This window comes from Carya illinoinensis, chromosome 14 (genome assembly GCF_018687715.1).
Source record: "Carya illinoinensis cultivar Pawnee chromosome 14, C.illinoinensisPawnee_v1, whole genome shotgun sequence".
NCBI classification, from domain to species: Eukaryota; Viridiplantae; Streptophyta; class Magnoliopsida; order Fagales; family Juglandaceae; genus Carya; species Carya illinoinensis.
This window is the reverse complement of record NC_056765.1, coordinates 3,107,126-3,124,879: the sequence shown is the minus strand read 5'-3', so window position 1 is coordinate 3,124,879 and position 17,754 is coordinate 3,107,126. Positions and strand designations below refer to the sequence as shown.

The window sequence follows — 17,754 nt, the reverse complement described above, 5'->3', positions numbered from 1 at the left end:
TCATAATGGTTCCAATATAACTCTAATTGTATTATTGACTAATCATTTTGAAGTATAGGCCCAAATGTGGCTTGGACTTTCCCTGAGGTGTTACAAATGGTATCAGATACCATTCCAACCAAAAATGTGGAACTTGAGGTGTGCCACATATGATGGAGTAGTCCGACAAGGACATCAGGAATTTAAGAGGGGAAACTTGTAATACCCCATATTGGGTGATAAGAATAGGTGATGTATAGAATCCCACATTGCGTGGGAATAAGAAGTTATTGCACTTTATAGTGGTTCTAATAGGGCTCCAATTGTATCGTTGACTAGTTCTTTCGAAATATAGGCCCAGATGTGGCTTGGGCCTCCCTTGGGAAATTACAAAGAGGGTATCGGCCAAATAGGATACAGTTTTTTCTCCATCTAAAAGGAGGAAAGGTCATTATAGAGAAGAGTCATCAGCATACTTTATAAAGAAACTCACCAAACAGAACTGCAGCAATTTTGAGCTGCCTTTCGGGATACTTGGGGAAAAATCTGTACTCCTCAAACAGATTTGCAACCATGCACTCAAAAATTGATTGTTCCCTGTCAGTTGGTGCAGAAGACCCTTAAATTGTGACAAAACAAAAGGTGTATAAAAATTCAAAAATAGGTGGCATCAGCAGACTTGAACTAAAACCTCCTTTCCACAGATTCTAACTATTCTACAAAATAATAAATTGGCACATTTAAACTCCAAAGACAAAGCAACCCACTTAGAAGACCATTTTCCATTTAGTTTTCCTAAATGATAAAACATAGAACGATTATTAAGCATAGTGTGAAACCTGCCCTCACACTCGAGGACAAATTGCCATCCCCCAAGGGGACAGAGGTAGGATGACAGACAGTAGGATTTCAAGACTTGTAAGGGTTTCAAACAACACAAGAATAGTATACAATACCAAATAGCCAGATGAAAAGGCTGCAATAGGTATTACACCTTTGCACAGAAGATTCCTTGAATTGAGCAAGCATTTGGACCATTGCATCAATGGTCAACTGACCAGAAAACATTTGGTGGAAGTAAGAGTTTGCTTCACTCTCAATATCATCCGCATATCCATCAGACGTTGAAGAATCTGTAGCCCCACCATTCTGCAACCTTGGACTAGAATCCATAAATGTTAAAGACAACTTTTCCATTTCCTCGGCAAGGTGGCTTGAGTTAATCAAGCCAGCATGAGCTTTAAGAACCTGCAGTAAAAAATACATATAAATGGTTCCTGACAGTTGAGAACGAGAGTTCATATGGACAGACAGATTACAGAGTCTTAGAAGAACCTTAACAAAAGTAGAACTAGTCTCCACACAAAGGTTCAAGACAGCACCAGAGTGATGGAACGTTTTGGTGGAAAAATCATGTGATCCGCCAAAAATCTCCTTTAAGAAGTTGAGGCACTCCTGAAAGATAGAACTATGCACATCAAACCATGTCGTTTACTCATTTCTAAAAAAATTTTAATAATAACAATAACGAATTTCCACCATCCCAAAATCAGTGCCTTGCTTTCTGCTAGGATGTCCCCATATGAGTGTCATTTAAAGAAGCCAAAGCATTTAAATGTCTTCTCATACTACTACATTTTCAAAACGCCGGGTAGTTACATGTTAGCCAACCATTACCTAAGGAAACGTGGGTTTATCCTTACTGACTGGTATTGTATGTGTAAAAATAGAGGCAAAACAGTGGATCATACTTCTACATTGTGAGTTTAACAGGGCCTCATGCAATGATTTTTTCAGCAGAGTGAGATTAGAAAGGGTTACTCCTGAGAGGGTGGTTGATATACTAGCTAGTCGGAGATGGCTTAAGGGGATCCCCAAATTGGAGCTGTGTGGAAGATGGCTCCCATTTGTTCACTATGGTCCGTTTCGAAGGAAATGAACGGCCGAGATTTTAAGAATCGCGAGCACTCTCAAGAAGATTATAAGAGTTTTTTTCTTGAAGACCTTATTTACGTGGGCCATTGCTATAGATTTTAATGGCATTAGACTTCACGATTTCCTTCTATCCATTTCCTAACTAGATGTCTTCTATTGTATACTTCTAGTGTACTTGGGCCATACCTATTTCAGTATCAATAAAATGTCTTCTTACTTATCAAAAAAAAGTTAGCCAACCCTTAATAGAGGGAAAAGGCATTTAAGATTGATTATTGCACTCCTTGGTCATTACTAAGACTGTTACATTTGAAACCAATATCTCATGTTGAGATAGAGGGGGCATATAAACTGTACCAAAACTTGGAATTCACATAGTTATCTTTGCTGCTAAAAGATTGTGAATGCTGGGCTAACCGGAGATTACCTCAAAGAAAATATCTTTATATGTATTTAAATTATAACCGAGCCACTTCTCAAGGTCTACGAATTCTTTTCTTGAGGCAAGCGCTGCCAATCTTATGGCATAAGAAGAAGGAATTGCATCTAACACTGCCGATATAATCTGCAAAATGAATAAGAGAGAAGAGTACAGAAAACAGGGGAAATAAAATTCTCTAGTAATGCCACAAGCACATCATTTAACTTCTTCAATGGAAATCGCAAACAGTAGGGCATTTCAACTATCAGTTCAACGACATTTAGGATGCGTTTGGTAAATGAGATAAGATGATAAATTCTCAAAACTTTTCACAATTTCCTTCTCAAACACAAAACACACTTCAATTTCAAATCAACTTTTTCATCTAGGGAAATAATATTTGCAGTCGTGGAGTATGCAAGCGCCACGTAATCCCTTTGAGAAAGTGAGTAAATACAGGACACATTTAAAAAATATATATATATTAATAGTGAACTCTACTCTTTTAAAAAAGGATTATACGGTGCTTGCACATTCTACAATTGTATCTAGCATTACTCTTTCATCTAATCATTACCTAATTATTATAACTTTTACAAACTTCAAAACAAAACACAATAATCAATACAACTTTTTCAAATTTCAAAACAAAAATATATTAAAAAATTATATTCAAGCAATTTTTTCACTTTTAAAGTTTTTATTCAACTTTTTCTCTCATTTCCCAAAATCCAATAAAATATCTTAATTCAAACAATTTCACTACTATTCACAAAATTCTGAGATAATCCCAGTGTCCAAACAAGCCCTTACCTTTAGCTCTTGGCAAATGTCCAATATTCTAGTCATGCTGTCTGGATCATAGTTGAGAGAATCTACAAATCCCCGCAATACCAAATTGGGGTTAACATGCCAAAGGTGAAGAATCATCCCACTACCCATGGCATGTTTAAGTATAATGGGGAAAATAGTGAAAGATACTTCATATTGGAGGAGGTTATAATCAGTCTGCAATAACACGTGCAAAATTTATTAACAAACATACAGAAAAATAATTTTGAAAAGACACAAAAATAATGGAACCCATCAATGAATGAATGAAACAATAAAAAAATAATGTAAAGAATACTACATTTATTTGTGCCATCCCAAGAAGTAAGACTTCAGGACAATTTTTAATAGGATATTCAAGCATTGACCGAACTGAAGTGGCGTGACCCCTTTCAGCTAGTTGACATAGTATGTCCAAGAGGTCAAGACACAACCATGAATAATTCGCGTGATCAAATTGAAGCTTATGGCCATGCACACCATCGATATAGGACTGCAACAACAATCAAATATTCAAGTCAATGAAAGAGAGATAACCTAACGAAAGAAGTAACAACTGGATAAATATAGCATCTTACCAGCTGCCTCACAGAATGGGCAAACGTAAATACATCTGGTGGAGCTGAAATAGCATATTTAAGAAAAGATAGCTGACCCTCAGCATTCTTCCAAACAGACCCACAAATGGCATGGAGAGGGAATGGCTCCTGCACAAGCTCAATCAAAAGATTTAGAAAAATAATGTTTCTCATGAGAACTCACATATTCATCTAACAGCATATCTGTTCTGCATAAAACTCTGTACATGTAATAAAAATATACCTGGCACGCATGCCTATATACCGACATAAAAAAAGAGAATGCCTCCCAATTAGGAAAGTAGAACCCCTCATGGTCCATATTTTCAATGACACGTATCCAATTGGTTCCAGGAGCCTGTATTCAGCATAAATACTAAGGTAAAGAAGCTTCACATACAAAGTAGCAACTACTATAATAGTAACAAGAAAATTGCTTCTACATAAAGAACAAAAATTAACTCACAAGTTGCTTGATTGTATCTATGAGAACATCAATATTCCAGGAGCTCAACAATGGCAGATCAGACAAAGTGCTGCAACCCAGAGCCAAGCTAAAAGTTGAAAGTGTGGTCAGATTGTCATCAAGACTAGCTTGGGTTCGAGCAATTGTGCCGAGAACTTTAGACAAAGTAATCTCAGTCAGTGGCAAGAAAAGAGAGAAAATCTCTTTGCACTGTGATGAATTTGCGGTGCACCCATAACCTAGTTCCTTTATAATATCTCCCATGCTCATTTCCTTCTCCATTTCTGCTAAAATAGAATCAAAATCATCTTCTCTAGATTCATGGAACGCATCCACATTCCTGTGGGAAAGACAACCTAAGTTATTATACCTATGATATGTATCAACAAAAACAAAACAAAAAAATCGACAGGACAGTTTTTTAATCAACCGCACAACCAATCAAGAGAAATACAATTAGAGAGAGATTGTCACCTCAGAAAATAATCCTCACACAATTCATCTGGAAACAATGGACTTAAAACAAATGGGGTGACTTCATTCGACTTCACTAGAGATAACATCTGCATAAAGAAATCTACATGCTTGGAAAGGCCCTCAGAGCGCTGAAGGAACATAACAACATTCTGAATTTGTTCAGAAGAATTCACCGAAACAGGATTGGCACAGAATTCCTGAATCTGAGCCATAGAAAAATTTTTGCCTAGAAAGCAGCAAAACATTCAATACCAAAAGGTGCAATACAACAGTAAGAGCAAAGGAAACTAATTAAGCAAGTATACATGGTTATGGTACTTCTACAGTTCCACTTGAAATTTAAACTTACCAGAAATCCTGGTATCAAGATTTTCAGAATCTGACAAAGCAAGGCCAAAGCCAATTTTTTCAGATACAGACAGGTGAAGTGCATTGGAGAAATTCTCAATAGTTCCTTCATTGATATCTGTATCCCTTAGCGACTCAAAAAACACTGTGCTAAAATTTGGTTTGTCCAACAAGTATTTAAAAATTGATGCAACAACTGAATCCAGCTGCATGTTCTTTGAGTCTGTGATGTAAAAGCTCAGGTGATCAATGCATGTTTGAAGCAGAATAATGCTGCCCTCAATTCCATATTCAACAAACTGCCATGGAGATAAAGACTATCAGTGAATAATCAACTGAAAAAATTCAACGAAAATATGAACCTCAAAACAACTCATTCCAATGAATTTGGATATCATTCGTGAGCCTCTTACTAACTTAGCAAACTATCAACAAACTAAATTTTCAAAAAAATAAAAAATAAAATAGAAGCAAGCGATTGTTTACAAAATTTTCAACTGGGGTTATACAGGCCATCAAATTTTGAAACCCTCCTCTAAATAGCCATGAGAAATATAAATTTTAATGATTACCAGCAAAGATATGTCTGAAGATGCATAATAGGGATCAATCAAACAAAATACACATAAAACTATTATTGTCTTAAGGAATCAAACTAGTGCTAAGATATGCAAGCTTTATCAGTTATGTTGCACCAAAAATCTAAACAAATAAACATCAAATCAATAAATACAAACAGAGATATACTGGATCAAATTATCACCATCATCTTATGAATTCACAAAATTCCAAGGAACAACAGAAACTGTGCAAATGCAGCGTGTCTTTTACCTGGTTAAAAATGGGATCCATATAACACATCCACATCACACAGATCGAGTAAAAGAAACTGAAAACCAAATGGCTGAGAGAAATTGGCTTATTTTTTATTTCATTCTGTATTAGGTTGTAAAAGCTCCATAGCCTCTTTTTTAAACAAGGTCCGCTTGCTCAGGGATCTTTCAGCCAACCACTATATGTCCAATATTTCACCATGATAACCCTTCTTTAAATAGTGTGAGCCTCTCAATTAAAGCAATTACAATCGACCATTGGAACAAGGTGTTAAAAAAGAAAGTTCTAATTTCATCCAATGACTGCTCACAATCTTCAAAGTTTCGCTCGTTCCCCTCTCTCCAAAGACACCACCATAGACATATTGGAACCATCTTCCAAATTGCAGCAATTTGAGAAGTGCCTTGAAGACCTCTCCATGAAGCTAAGAGGTCAATCACCGTTCTTGGTATCACCCAAGCTACACCCACCCTAGTAAAAAAGTCAATCCACAAAGTCATGGAAATTTCGCAGTGCATTAGTAGATGATCGACAAATTCTCCGCTCTTTTTACACATACAACACCAATCCAATGCTATGATAAAGCGTTTTCTTAGGTTGTCTATAGTGAGGATCTTCCCCAAATAAGTTATCCATACAAAAAATGATGCCTTTAAGGGGGGCCTTTGTCTTCCAAATGCTCCTCCAATGCTCTTCCACGGAAATGGACTTGCATTACGCTTAGAGATGGATTGGTAGAAGGAGTGTACTATGAACTTCCCTTTCACCGAGGGGTGCTCCCCCCCCCCCCCCCCCCCCCCACAACCCCAAATTCCCTCCCCCAATAGGGACTAAAACTAGGGTGTAGAATTCAAAGATTGCATCAACTTCCCAATCATGGACAGCTCTAAGGAATGTGACACTCCACTAGGGGGTGCCGTTAGAATAGTGAAGGAGGTCCACGATCGAGGCTTCTTTCATGCTTGCTATACCAAAGAAGTCTGGATAGGCTTCCTTAAGTGTCCTGTCACCACACCATATGTTATGCCAAAATTTGATACGAGACCCGTCACATGCCTCAAACAAGTAAAACTAGAAAAGACATTCCATCCATGGCTTATGTGCTTCCAAAGCCCCCACCCCATAGGGTCCATTCACATCATTTGGGCACCAACCTCCCCATACAATACCATACTTTGAGTCTAAAACTCATCTCCACAAAGTTCGATGTTCTAAGGGATATCGCCATAGCCATTTGCCCAACAATGCCTTGTTAAAAAGCTGCAAATTTCGGATACCCAAGCCTCCTTGATAAGTTGGAGAACAAACGATGGCCCATTTTACCAAATGAAATTTAAACTCATCATTCATCCCTCCCCATAAAAAACCCCACTGTATTTTCTCCATGCAGTACGCTGCCTATGATGGAAGCAGAAATAAAGAGAGGAAATAAGTTGGTAGGTTGGATAGGGTACTTTTAGTGAGTGTGGCTCTGCCACCTTTAAATAACTACATCTGCTTCCAACTAGCGAGTTTCCATTCCATCTTTTCTCCCAACGGGAGGCCAAGATATTTCATTGGTAAATAAGATATCTTACATCCCAAGATAGAAGCCATACCATCCACATTTTGCACTTGCCCCACCGGAATTACATCTTATTTGCCCAAGTTCCCCTTCAATCCGAAAAGGACCTCAAAGCATAGAAGGGGAGCCCTCAGTGCACAGATATGATTATGGCTAGCCTCACAAAATACCAGGGTAACATCAGCAAATAAGAGGTGAGAAATATTGAGAGAGCCAGTATTGGCTTTCCCCCACTGAAAAGCCAGATATAAAGCCACCCTCCACCACACCGTCGATCATTTTGCTAAGTGCTTCCCTTACAAAAACAAAAAGTAATGGAGATAAGGGATCCCCCTATCTCAATCCCCGCAAGCTTTGAAAGAAACCGCTTGTTGTGCCATTAATCAAAATAGAGAAGCGTGCAATAGAGATGCAATGTTTGATCCATGAGCACCACTTCACCCCAAATTGACATCACTTTAGCATATAGAGTAAGAAGCTCCAATTAACTTGATCATAGACCTTTTTCATATCTAGTTTGCAAAGAAGCCTTGGCTCTCCCAACTTGAGTCGACTATCCAAACATTCGTTGGCAACAAGCACCGCATCCAGTATTTGCCTTCCCACAAAGGCATTTTGGGGCTTTGATATTACTTTCTCCACCACCATGCTTAATCTATTCACTAAGACTTTTGAGATGAAGCGTAGGGTGATCATCGCATATTGGTGTTGTATGTGTAGGAAGGGGGGCGAATCGGTGGACCACCTCTTAATACATTGCGAGATAGCAAGAGGGTTATGGAATGAGGTTTTGGGTAGAATTGACTTGGCTTGGGTTATGCCCGAGAATGTGGTAGGAGTAGTGGCTAGCTGGACAAATTTGAGAGGCAACCAACAAATAAAAGAGGTGTGGAAGATGATACCTATATGCATCATGTGGTGTTTGTGGCAAGAACGCAATGCAAGGACCTTCGAAGACAAAGAGAGATCAATGGAGGAACTGAAAGTTTTCTTTTTTAGAACTCTTTGTAATTGGACCATATCGGTTGATTTTAATGGCTTAGAGCTACATGATTTTCTGATGTCCATCACTCATACCTAGCTATGGAAACTATACTTTGTACTGGGCTTTTGCCTATTCTTTGATAATACAATTTATTTACTTCTAAAAAAAAAATAAGACTTTTGAGATGATTTTGTACATCACAATCACCAAACTTATGGGGCGATAATCTTTCACCACAACAAGCGCCAAAACGTGTCGCTTTCTTAGGAAGGATCTTCCCAAGTGCAGCCATACAACCAAGAAGGCATCCCTCAATGGGGCAATTTTTTAACTCAAAAAACTATCTTGATAAGAAACAATAAATTCTGTCAATGGTGATTTTTCAGCTCAAGCCTGCATAACTAACATTTCTGACCAACCTTCTACTCCTTTATCAATGGCATCAAAATGTCACTAAATCTCCACTTTTTCTTTTTTTTTTTTGGTTACATTTTCTCTCATTCCTTTTCCAAGCTTGAGCATGAAACTAATTGTAAGAAAGTAGCAGTAATTCAACATTTGATCCTTTTCTCATTTCTAAGGTTTCAGATCCAGTACCATTGGTAGTCTAGCAATGCTAAGGGCCAAGAAACACATTCCTAGAGATAACTTTTAGCAAACTTGCTAAATTTTTTAAAAGACTGCTTACTCTTTTCTACCCTTCTTTTCCAGAATAGCATTCAATGTGTATTTAAATCATTGCAACAAAATTTAGAGCATTGCACCATGTCATTCATTAAAATAGAGTCCTTTCATTAGTCTGCTGTCTAGTAATCTTGGAACAAGGCCAGTTTATTTAACCAAGTCTTGATTGCACTTGATGCACCTTGGTTTACTTCTCAATCTTAACATGAGAAACAAAAAATATAAGTCAACTAAACGAATATAATGATTAACCTAGTTGTTTGCTTTGGACGCAGTTTGAATTCCTAAATCATCAGTACAATAGATCTAGAATTCACAGCACATAAATGTTGTCCTATAGCTATGAAAAGAGGTTTTGGGTTCTGCTGATGGATTTAGGTGAACCTCAAAATTTTTTTTTTGATAGGTAATCAAGAAGTTATATTCATAGAAATAGGCAGACCCCAAGTAGACAGGGAGTATACATGAGAAGCCCCTAGGTAGAATTTACAATCAAAAGGAGAAAATAATGGACATTTAGTCCATTACAAACAATGGCCCTTGCACATAAGATCAATGATTTAAAAATGAAAACTTTTAGCTCATCCATTGTTGGGAAGTGAACAAGGAAGATCTTATGCAGGTCTTTCAAGAGTTTCACAATAATGCTAGATTTGAAAAAAGTCTTAATGCTACCTTCCTCACACTCATTCCCAAAAAAGGGGGTCCGCGGACGTTAGAGACTATCACCCCATTAGCCTCGTAAATGGGGTTTATAAGATTCTTTCCAAAGTGCTAGCTAATAGATTGAGCGCACATTGCCAAAAATTTGTTCATTCCATTCATTCAAATCATGTTTCAAAGAACTTTCTTGCCATCACTAAACTTAGAGAGCCTTGGAAATTGTAAGAAAACCATCATTGCCTAACCCTATTTACAAAACAGTCAGATTTAAGTCACATATTCTCAAATTTAAAATAACTTCTACTCCCTTGGATGCCGCCACAGTCTAAGATGATGGGGAAGTGATCGGAGCATAAACGGGATAGTCTTCTTTGAACTACATCTAGATAATGTATCTCCCATTCTGGAGTTAACAAGAACCTATCAATCCTCAACCAAGATGGGAGTTTTCGATTGTTGGACCAAGTAAACGTACCTCCTATTAATGGAATATCCATAAGCTCTTGTTCTGAAATAAAATAAGAAAACTACCTCATGGCAGGAGACCGAGACTAATGTGGGACACACCCAACCTCTCGCTTGGGTAGTGAGTTACATTAAAATCACCCCCTATGCAACTTGGTAACTCCCACCAACTGAGAAGTCCTGCCAATTCTTCCCAGAATGGTCATCTCTCTGAATCAATATTTGGGCCATAAATATCAGCAAATGCCCATTTGAAACCGTCTTCTAGATTCATAAATGAACAAGCCACAATGAAGTCACCCACACATTCCTCTACCCTTTCCACCACTCATTTATCGAACATAATTAGGATTCCCTCGGATGCTCCTTTAGATGGAAAGTACGACCACCCTATATGTTGCCCTCTCCATAAACTTTGGACTAGTTTTCTTGTGATAACTTCCAACTTAGGCCTCGTTTGGATAGTGAAAGTATTTCATCTCATATCATCTCATCATTACAACTTTCTCAAATTCTCACACAAAATATAATAAACAATTTAACATTTTCAAATTCCAAAGCAATAATAATATTAAAAAATGATATTCTAACAATAGTTTATTTAACTTTTAACTTTCATCTCAACCCAATATCCAAATGGCACCTTAGTCTCCTGTAAGCAAACAATGTCCCCCTTCCATTGGCGAAGTAAGTTTCTAACTTGGAACCGCTTATTATGTTCATGCAACCCTCTTACATTCCATGATATTATTTTTGGCTTCATAAAACAACCATCTTCCCCCTCCCCTTGACATGCTCCTGGTTAGCGCTCCTCTCCACCATCATCATTCATAGCCCACTTAAGCCTCTTAAGTTCTCTTTCCCTTTTTTTAGCCGAATTAATGGATAGATTAGCTTTGGATTGTTCATTCTCGGCCTCTATGGCTGTAAGTAACACCATAAATTCAGCATTGAAGCCCTCGCATGTAATCCATACACAGTGTTTAATTTCCATAGCTTTATGAATTACCCATTCTGATGCAATGGGATGAAAGGAATTTAAAGGAATAGGTTCTTCCTCAGATGACCTGACCTTCCCATTCTCCTCCCTCCCTTTAGCCACCATTGTTGTCAACGATTGCATCTCCCCACCCTTGTTAGACTCAATAAAGCCAATGTTCCTTCCATTTCGACCTCCCTCATTTCACCCACTGATTCTGCACTTTAAGTAAGGGCAGATAGCTATTTCTCGACTGAAATTTTTTTTCCAACTTTGAAACAGTAGACAACAAGAAAATACGGTCGACTACCCAAATAGAAGACTCCAACGACGTTGTCTGTGGCCTCTCGCAGTGCTCCAGGTCTCCCAGCAACTCTACCACCCCTTCATCTGCACTACACTAGAATATTTTGGTCTCCAACTCCTGGACATGGTGACGGGAAGCAGCCCATATATCATTGGTGCTCGAGTCTATTGCACCCCACAGACTGAAAACCCACCCGTCATGTCTCCATTCAGTCCAAAGGGCACCAGCATGCGAATCTGCAGTGGCTCTGTTGGTACCAACATAGGTTGTTTGGCGTAGGTGCTACCGGAAACAAGCACAAGTGTTGCCTGCGTACACATCACAACCATCGGAACCACCTCTAGCGGCATGGTGGTTCTCGCTGGTCAATGGGCCTACCTCACAAGCACCTCATTGCTTCCAAACAAAATCATGGCCAGCCCCTATTATGTTTTTATTTTGGCCCACAGGCTGAGGCCCATTGCATCGGCCCAGGTCCATCTTGGTCTTTCTTCTATTTTGGCTCACAGGCTTAAGTCTATTGGAATGGCCCGCACCACGAACCATATTGACTGGCCCATTTGTGCTCAAACCACCCATTGTCTTTTCTTTATCCAATCCACTATTTAAACAACCCAAGCCACCTCCTGATTCTCCTTTATGCACCTTATTAAACTCTCCATCCTATCCTGCAAAGAGTCCAACTGCTTTTCATTTCTAATAGAGTGCCATAAACGCCATCCTCTTTCAAGCCGACAGCACAGTTTCCATCACCATTTTAGCCTCTAAATATCTATTGTCCCATCAGTGCAACCAATCCTCCCTGGACCAACGCCTCCTCTTAGACGAGTAGGCAGGTCAGTCCATCCCCCCTTCTGTTTTGTTCATGTAATGGCATCGATACCCTTGTCCATTGGAGGGCCTCTTTGTACAACCGCATGTGCGACTGGTTCACCGCCACCATCTCCACCCACGGCACCTGAAATGCCCCTTCTCTGTTGCAGCCCAAGTAACCACACTCTCTTCCAAACTCCCTCAGTGCATCCACCAACTTCCTCCATCCCTTATCGTCCCTCTCCTCTGGGATAAAGATGAAGTTCCTTCTACCACCACCTTCATACTCCACTAAAGCCATATAACAGCCGCTAGAGTTGGAACATCTCTGCGCAATGAACCCTCTATCTCCCTCTCGATGAGACATAGAATTCTCTTCCTTCGCCCTTCTAACAATCCTCCAAAGCTTTGGCAAACCAAAATACCGTGGACATCCCCAGCCTTATTTCCTTCACAACTCTCCAACTCCTCTCAGTGACATGTAAATATTTTCCATCCCTCGTCATTTTGATTCAATGACTCTGTTTCGGAAATCCCATTTTCCAGCTCCAGTATGACAATAACCTCGGATCTACATTTTAATAATTAGCTGTGTACAAACATGATCAAAGAAACAACATAAGGGGGAAAAAAAAAAAACTTGTGATCACATGGGTGATGCCCAAGAGGATTGAACCTCAAAATTTACATTCTAGATTTGTTCCAAACCAATGAATTGGGAATTTGGATACTCGAATTAATCAAAAAAACATTAGGAAGCACTCCCCACCACTTAAAACAAAGAGAATGACATTTATTACTTTCAACCTTAAATTCTAGCAAAGTGATGCAAAACAATTAACTCAAACCTTAAATTAGCCTTACTAGATTTGTGGTGAGTGATGGGTTCAAGATCTGCTTTTGGCATGATTTGTGTTGAGAAAATCGATACTTGAAAGATGCCCTCTTGGAGTTTTCTTTTTTTATATATAGATAAAAGAAATTTTATTGATCCACATAAATAGGCAAAGCCCGAGTAAACAGGGAGTATACAAAAAAGAGCCTAGTTACAAACTAAGTGCTATGGATAGTAGCATAAAAGTCATTAAGACTCGTTCCATTCAATACAATAGAAGATGCCCAAAGTAATAAAGTATGAAAGAAGAATGCCCTGAAACCATACGGAGAGCGTTCCCTATTCTCAAAACAGCGTCTATTTCTTTCGATCCATGTGCACCACACTAAACATAAAGGTACCATCTTCCAAACAGCAGCTATATGGCAATTGCCCCTTATCCCTTGCCAGCAAGACAATAAATCGATCACCCTTCAAGGCATAACCCATGTGATACCAAGCCTTGAGAGGATTTCATCCCACAATACCTTAACTACTTCGCAATGAAGAAGGAGGTGGTCCACAAATTCACAGTTGTGTTTGCACATCCCTCTTGGAGTTTTTATGAGTCACACATTTTAAGGATGCTTTGTCACAGATTTCTATCAATTCTCACACAACTCTCCAATGGTGTGAAAATTTTGTTAGGAAGGCCAGTGATTGGGAGGCGTATCTCTTCCCATCAATTTAGATTGATTGTGATCAAGTCAGGTGGGAAGTAATGGTGATAATGTTGTTACGCTAGTTTCTCTCCCTCCGATAAACAATATAGCGGGTTCACCATCGGATTGGGTTCTGCATAAGGTTAACAAGATTCCAGCATATTGTGGGAATTTCATATGGAGGATGTGAAGACCAATTTAAAGCACTACTCATTGCGATTGAGGCGGGCCACTTGCTTGAAACCAAATCAAATTTTAAGAAAAGCAAGGAGTTAAAGCGTCTTTCTTGGGCAATCAACTATGACGCTAAGAGAGGTAGCTCAAGTCGAGTGAAAACTAAAGGGTGGGATTTATGAAGACGTCCTCGTAGAGGGATTTTCAGGAGGAGTATTAGTCTTACGGGAAACAAGGGGCTGGGGATGGGGATTGGGGAGGTGTGTTCTATTCCAATTCGGGCTTGGTGTAATTCGAATAGATTTTTAATTTTCCTAGGCTTTTTGGGTTATTAAGAGCTCTCCAGTATGGGTTACGTGTTTTCTTGTATACGTCCAGTGTACTTGGTTACTCCTATTGATATATATAATAATTTTACTTATCAAAAAAAAAATAATGGTGAGGATAAAATGGTTTGGGGCCCATTTAGGAAAGTGTGACCCTGTAAAGTCTTTCTACAATGTCTTATGTATTCCCAATCAAAAAAAAATTTGAACCGATCAAAAAACAGTGTCTTATGTACTCACGATAGGACCAGTTTGCCTTAGAAGCTTATTTCAAGAAACAAGGCTCCAGTCATCCTTTCTTAATAATCTATTTCATTGGATCGCGATTCACAATAGTGTAGATTATTCTATTTATACCTTTTTTGAACTTTTTTTTTTTTGCTAGTTAGGCGGATCTCTCCTATCCAAGTAATAAAATTTTATCCTACTAACAAAAAAATTAAGAAACTTAACCCCTAGGGGTTGGTTCAATTGGTAAAGGCATTGGACTTGGAGGTATGCTCCCCCTGGTCTAAGGTTCAAATCTCTTTGGGTGCAAACAATCTCTAGGGGACATCGGACAAGGGAATTTTCCACTTGAATTACCCGAGGTACACGTGCCGGAAACTCCTTACTGAAGGCCTTTACAGCCCTGGGATTAGTTAAGACGTTGCTTCCAAACACCTAGTGCCAATAAAAAAAATAAAAAAATAAAAAAAAATAAAAAACTAAGAAACTTAGAAAAAAAAAGTAACAAACAAGTAAGCGCATTGATATCCAAGAGCATACACCACAGAAATGGATTATGGATCCAGTCATTCATCATGATTACGATCTCATTTAAGCCGCCATTCACTCATTTTGAGTATTGTTACCCCTTCTTCTTAATAAGTGTGTCTCGCTATTTAGCATTGGCACTTTTATTATGATGCCGGCATCAGAAATTAATGCACCTGTCAATAGAAAACATAGGCACTTTTACCTTGGCATCCAGGCCAACCAGATGGTTCAGCCGCATCTGTCTTGCTGCCACTCAGATAGATCAGAACGCATCTTGATCTAGTACCAAATTATCGAGCTGCATTTACCTAATACACGGGACTCCACAAGCAAATCTAAACATTCCCCCAGATTCTAAAAAATAAACAAATTTAGTCAAAATTAAATTCCTCGATTCTTCGCCATCAGCAGTCATTGGAGTCAACCCACTCTCAGCAAAATTAATTCTTTTTAAAATCGGATTGATTAAAATCAGAACTTCGTGTTTTCCCGTAATTAAAAGAACCGAACAAAACGAATGAGGCATAATCTAAGCAGAGAAACAGAAAGAGGAAATAGAAATCCAACGACACGTCAAAACAAGTGAGACCAGAAGCATTCCAGCTAAATAAATGAGGTGAAAAAAAAAAAGAAGACGATCATTACAACCTGACAAAGCAGAGCTTTCATACACAAATATAAAAATTCATACATAGACATACATGCAGAGTGTGTGTGTGAATGTGTGTGTGTGTGTGTGTGTGTGTGTGTGTGAGAGAGAGAGAGAGAGAGAGAGAGAGAATGCCTGAAGCAGCTCACGAAGAGCAGCATCCTTGTTGGATTCGTTGAGGCTCTGGAGCAGGAACCGAATCTGGTTCGCGGACGTCGACGAAAACTTCAACATGGTGACAAATGATTGAATCCTACCGTTTAGGGTTTGCTCGCCCGCGCACAGAGAGAGAGAGAGATTTGGTTTGGAAATTCGATGATTTTGCGGGGGTTAGAGCCCTCGTCGAGAAACGAAATAAAGGGCGAAGTTTGGGTCTGGAAAGTGGGAACTGCTGGGGAGCGAGGACGACTGCTCTCCTGTGTGGAAAACTCAAAACAGCCCTTGCCCGCGGGTGTTCTATGGACTATGATATGTAATCTTTCTTTTAAGAAAATTCTATACTCCACCCTATTATTTTATTTTTATTTTATTAAATATGATATAAAATATTTATCATCATTAAAATCTTTTTATTATTTAATAATAATAAATATTACACATTTTATTTAATACGATAAAATATGAATATAGTATATATCATTACTCCTTATTTTAATACAATCAAATTACCGCTTTTTTCTTTTATATAAGTAACTTGTATTAGATAAATTTTAAGATTTTAATTTTATAAATTAAATATTATCAATTTAAGCAATTAAAAATATAAGATTTTAAATTTAAATTTTATAAATTAAATATTATTGATTTAATAGATTTAAAATATAAAATTTTATGCAATATAATAGAATGATTATATTAAAAAACAAAATGACAATGCTAGGGTGCACACTAAATGTGCACCCCAAATATGCATACTAGGACAAATGATTTTTTTTTTCTTTTTTTTATGTCTTTTAAGCATTTTTTAAACATTCATAATCATTAAGAAAAAATAAAATATAACTATAAATTCGCTAATAGTTACTTTCTTAATCATTAAAAAATAAAAATATATAAGTTGGCACATTTAGTTAACATATTTGAGAGTTATATTATCATTTTTCTTTAAAATTGGGCCAAGAAGATAAGACTGGGGCCCATTGACTCGACCATGGTTGCTGAGTTTGGAATTGGGCCAAGTAGATGGTGGCAATTGCCTGTTCATGTTTGTAATCAGGCTGTAGGTTTATCTTTTCAATTGTAGATGCATGTGAGAGAATTCAGAGAGCAGAATTTAACTTTTTAAACCAAAGTTTTTAATACTATTCCGTACCAACTAGAATGGCCGAAATTTTTCGTTCTGGAACAATATATGGTACGAAGGTGGTAGGTGTTTCGTACTAGGTCAAATTTCAGCCATTTCGGTTAATTTCGACTGGTTTTCATTGTACCTACCGAAACTAAGATTTTTCAGTCCGAAATGCAAGTACAAGTCATGGACCATGGCACTTTTATAATTACAGTGAATCTCAGGGCATATTCATCAATTTGCTCCATCACTCTTCTAAAGAATTGAAAATGAATTGTGAAACCCATTTCGTAAGGCTACTTTGCTTCTCCTTCGCTAAAGTTCAAGAATCCAAACACATATCATTTTCTACAAAACCAAACTCTTAGCACCGTCGCCAATAGTGCAACACACTAACACCACCTCTGATCCTCCACACTGTCGCAAACTAGCTTGCAGTCACCTTGTGCTTCTTCGAATCTCCACATGAAGGTAGACTTGCAACCATAGCACCTACTTTGTTTCTCAAAGAAAATCATCGATCTTGACCCTTACAAGTCAACTCATTTTCGAGGTGAGCTGTAATGGGGACCATGTCCCTGCCTTTTCCTCTTGATTTATGGCCGATAGGTATGACCAACATGTATGTATCTATAAATGTTCTTAGAAAAAAATGATGCCCATATTATTTCACTATTTTTTTTTTCAATTCCA

At 38.2% G+C, this 17,754-nt stretch overlaps 1 protein-coding gene across 2 annotated transcripts in view; it reads right to left on the bottom strand.

Moving 5' to 3' along the window:
- The window catches only part of LOC122293412 (CCR4-NOT transcription complex subunit 1-like), a 33,522-nt gene extending 17,299 nt beyond the window's left edge, over window positions 1–16,223 (bottom strand). Inside the window, exons 1-12 of one of the 2 annotated variants that reach the window (XM_043101977.1) lie at window positions 15,909–16,223; window positions 5,037–5,334; window positions 4,685–4,913; window positions 4,211–4,550; window positions 3,989–4,102; window positions 3,745–3,873; window positions 3,468–3,659; window positions 3,149–3,343; window positions 2,342–2,479; window positions 1,315–1,434; window positions 974–1,227; window positions 473–576 (exon numbers count right to left, since the gene is read on the bottom strand). In XM_043101977.1, coding sequence (XP_042957911.1) covers window positions 473–576; window positions 974–1,227; window positions 1,315–1,434; window positions 2,342–2,479; window positions 3,149–3,343; window positions 3,468–3,659; window positions 3,745–3,873; window positions 3,989–4,102; window positions 4,211–4,550; window positions 4,685–4,913; window positions 5,037–5,334; window positions 15,909–16,007 — 2,212 coding nt within the window. In that variant the 5' untranslated portion in view covers window positions 16,008–16,223. Of the gene's footprint in view, window positions 1–472; window positions 577–973; window positions 1,228–1,314; window positions 1,435–2,341; window positions 2,480–3,148; window positions 3,344–3,467; window positions 3,660–3,744; window positions 3,874–3,988; window positions 4,103–4,210; window positions 4,551–4,684; window positions 4,914–5,036; window positions 5,335–15,908 lie in introns of those variants that run through there. The other variant, XM_043101978.1, reaches the window with a different exon arrangement.
- Between the last annotated feature and the right edge of the window lie 1,531 nt (window positions 16,224–17,754).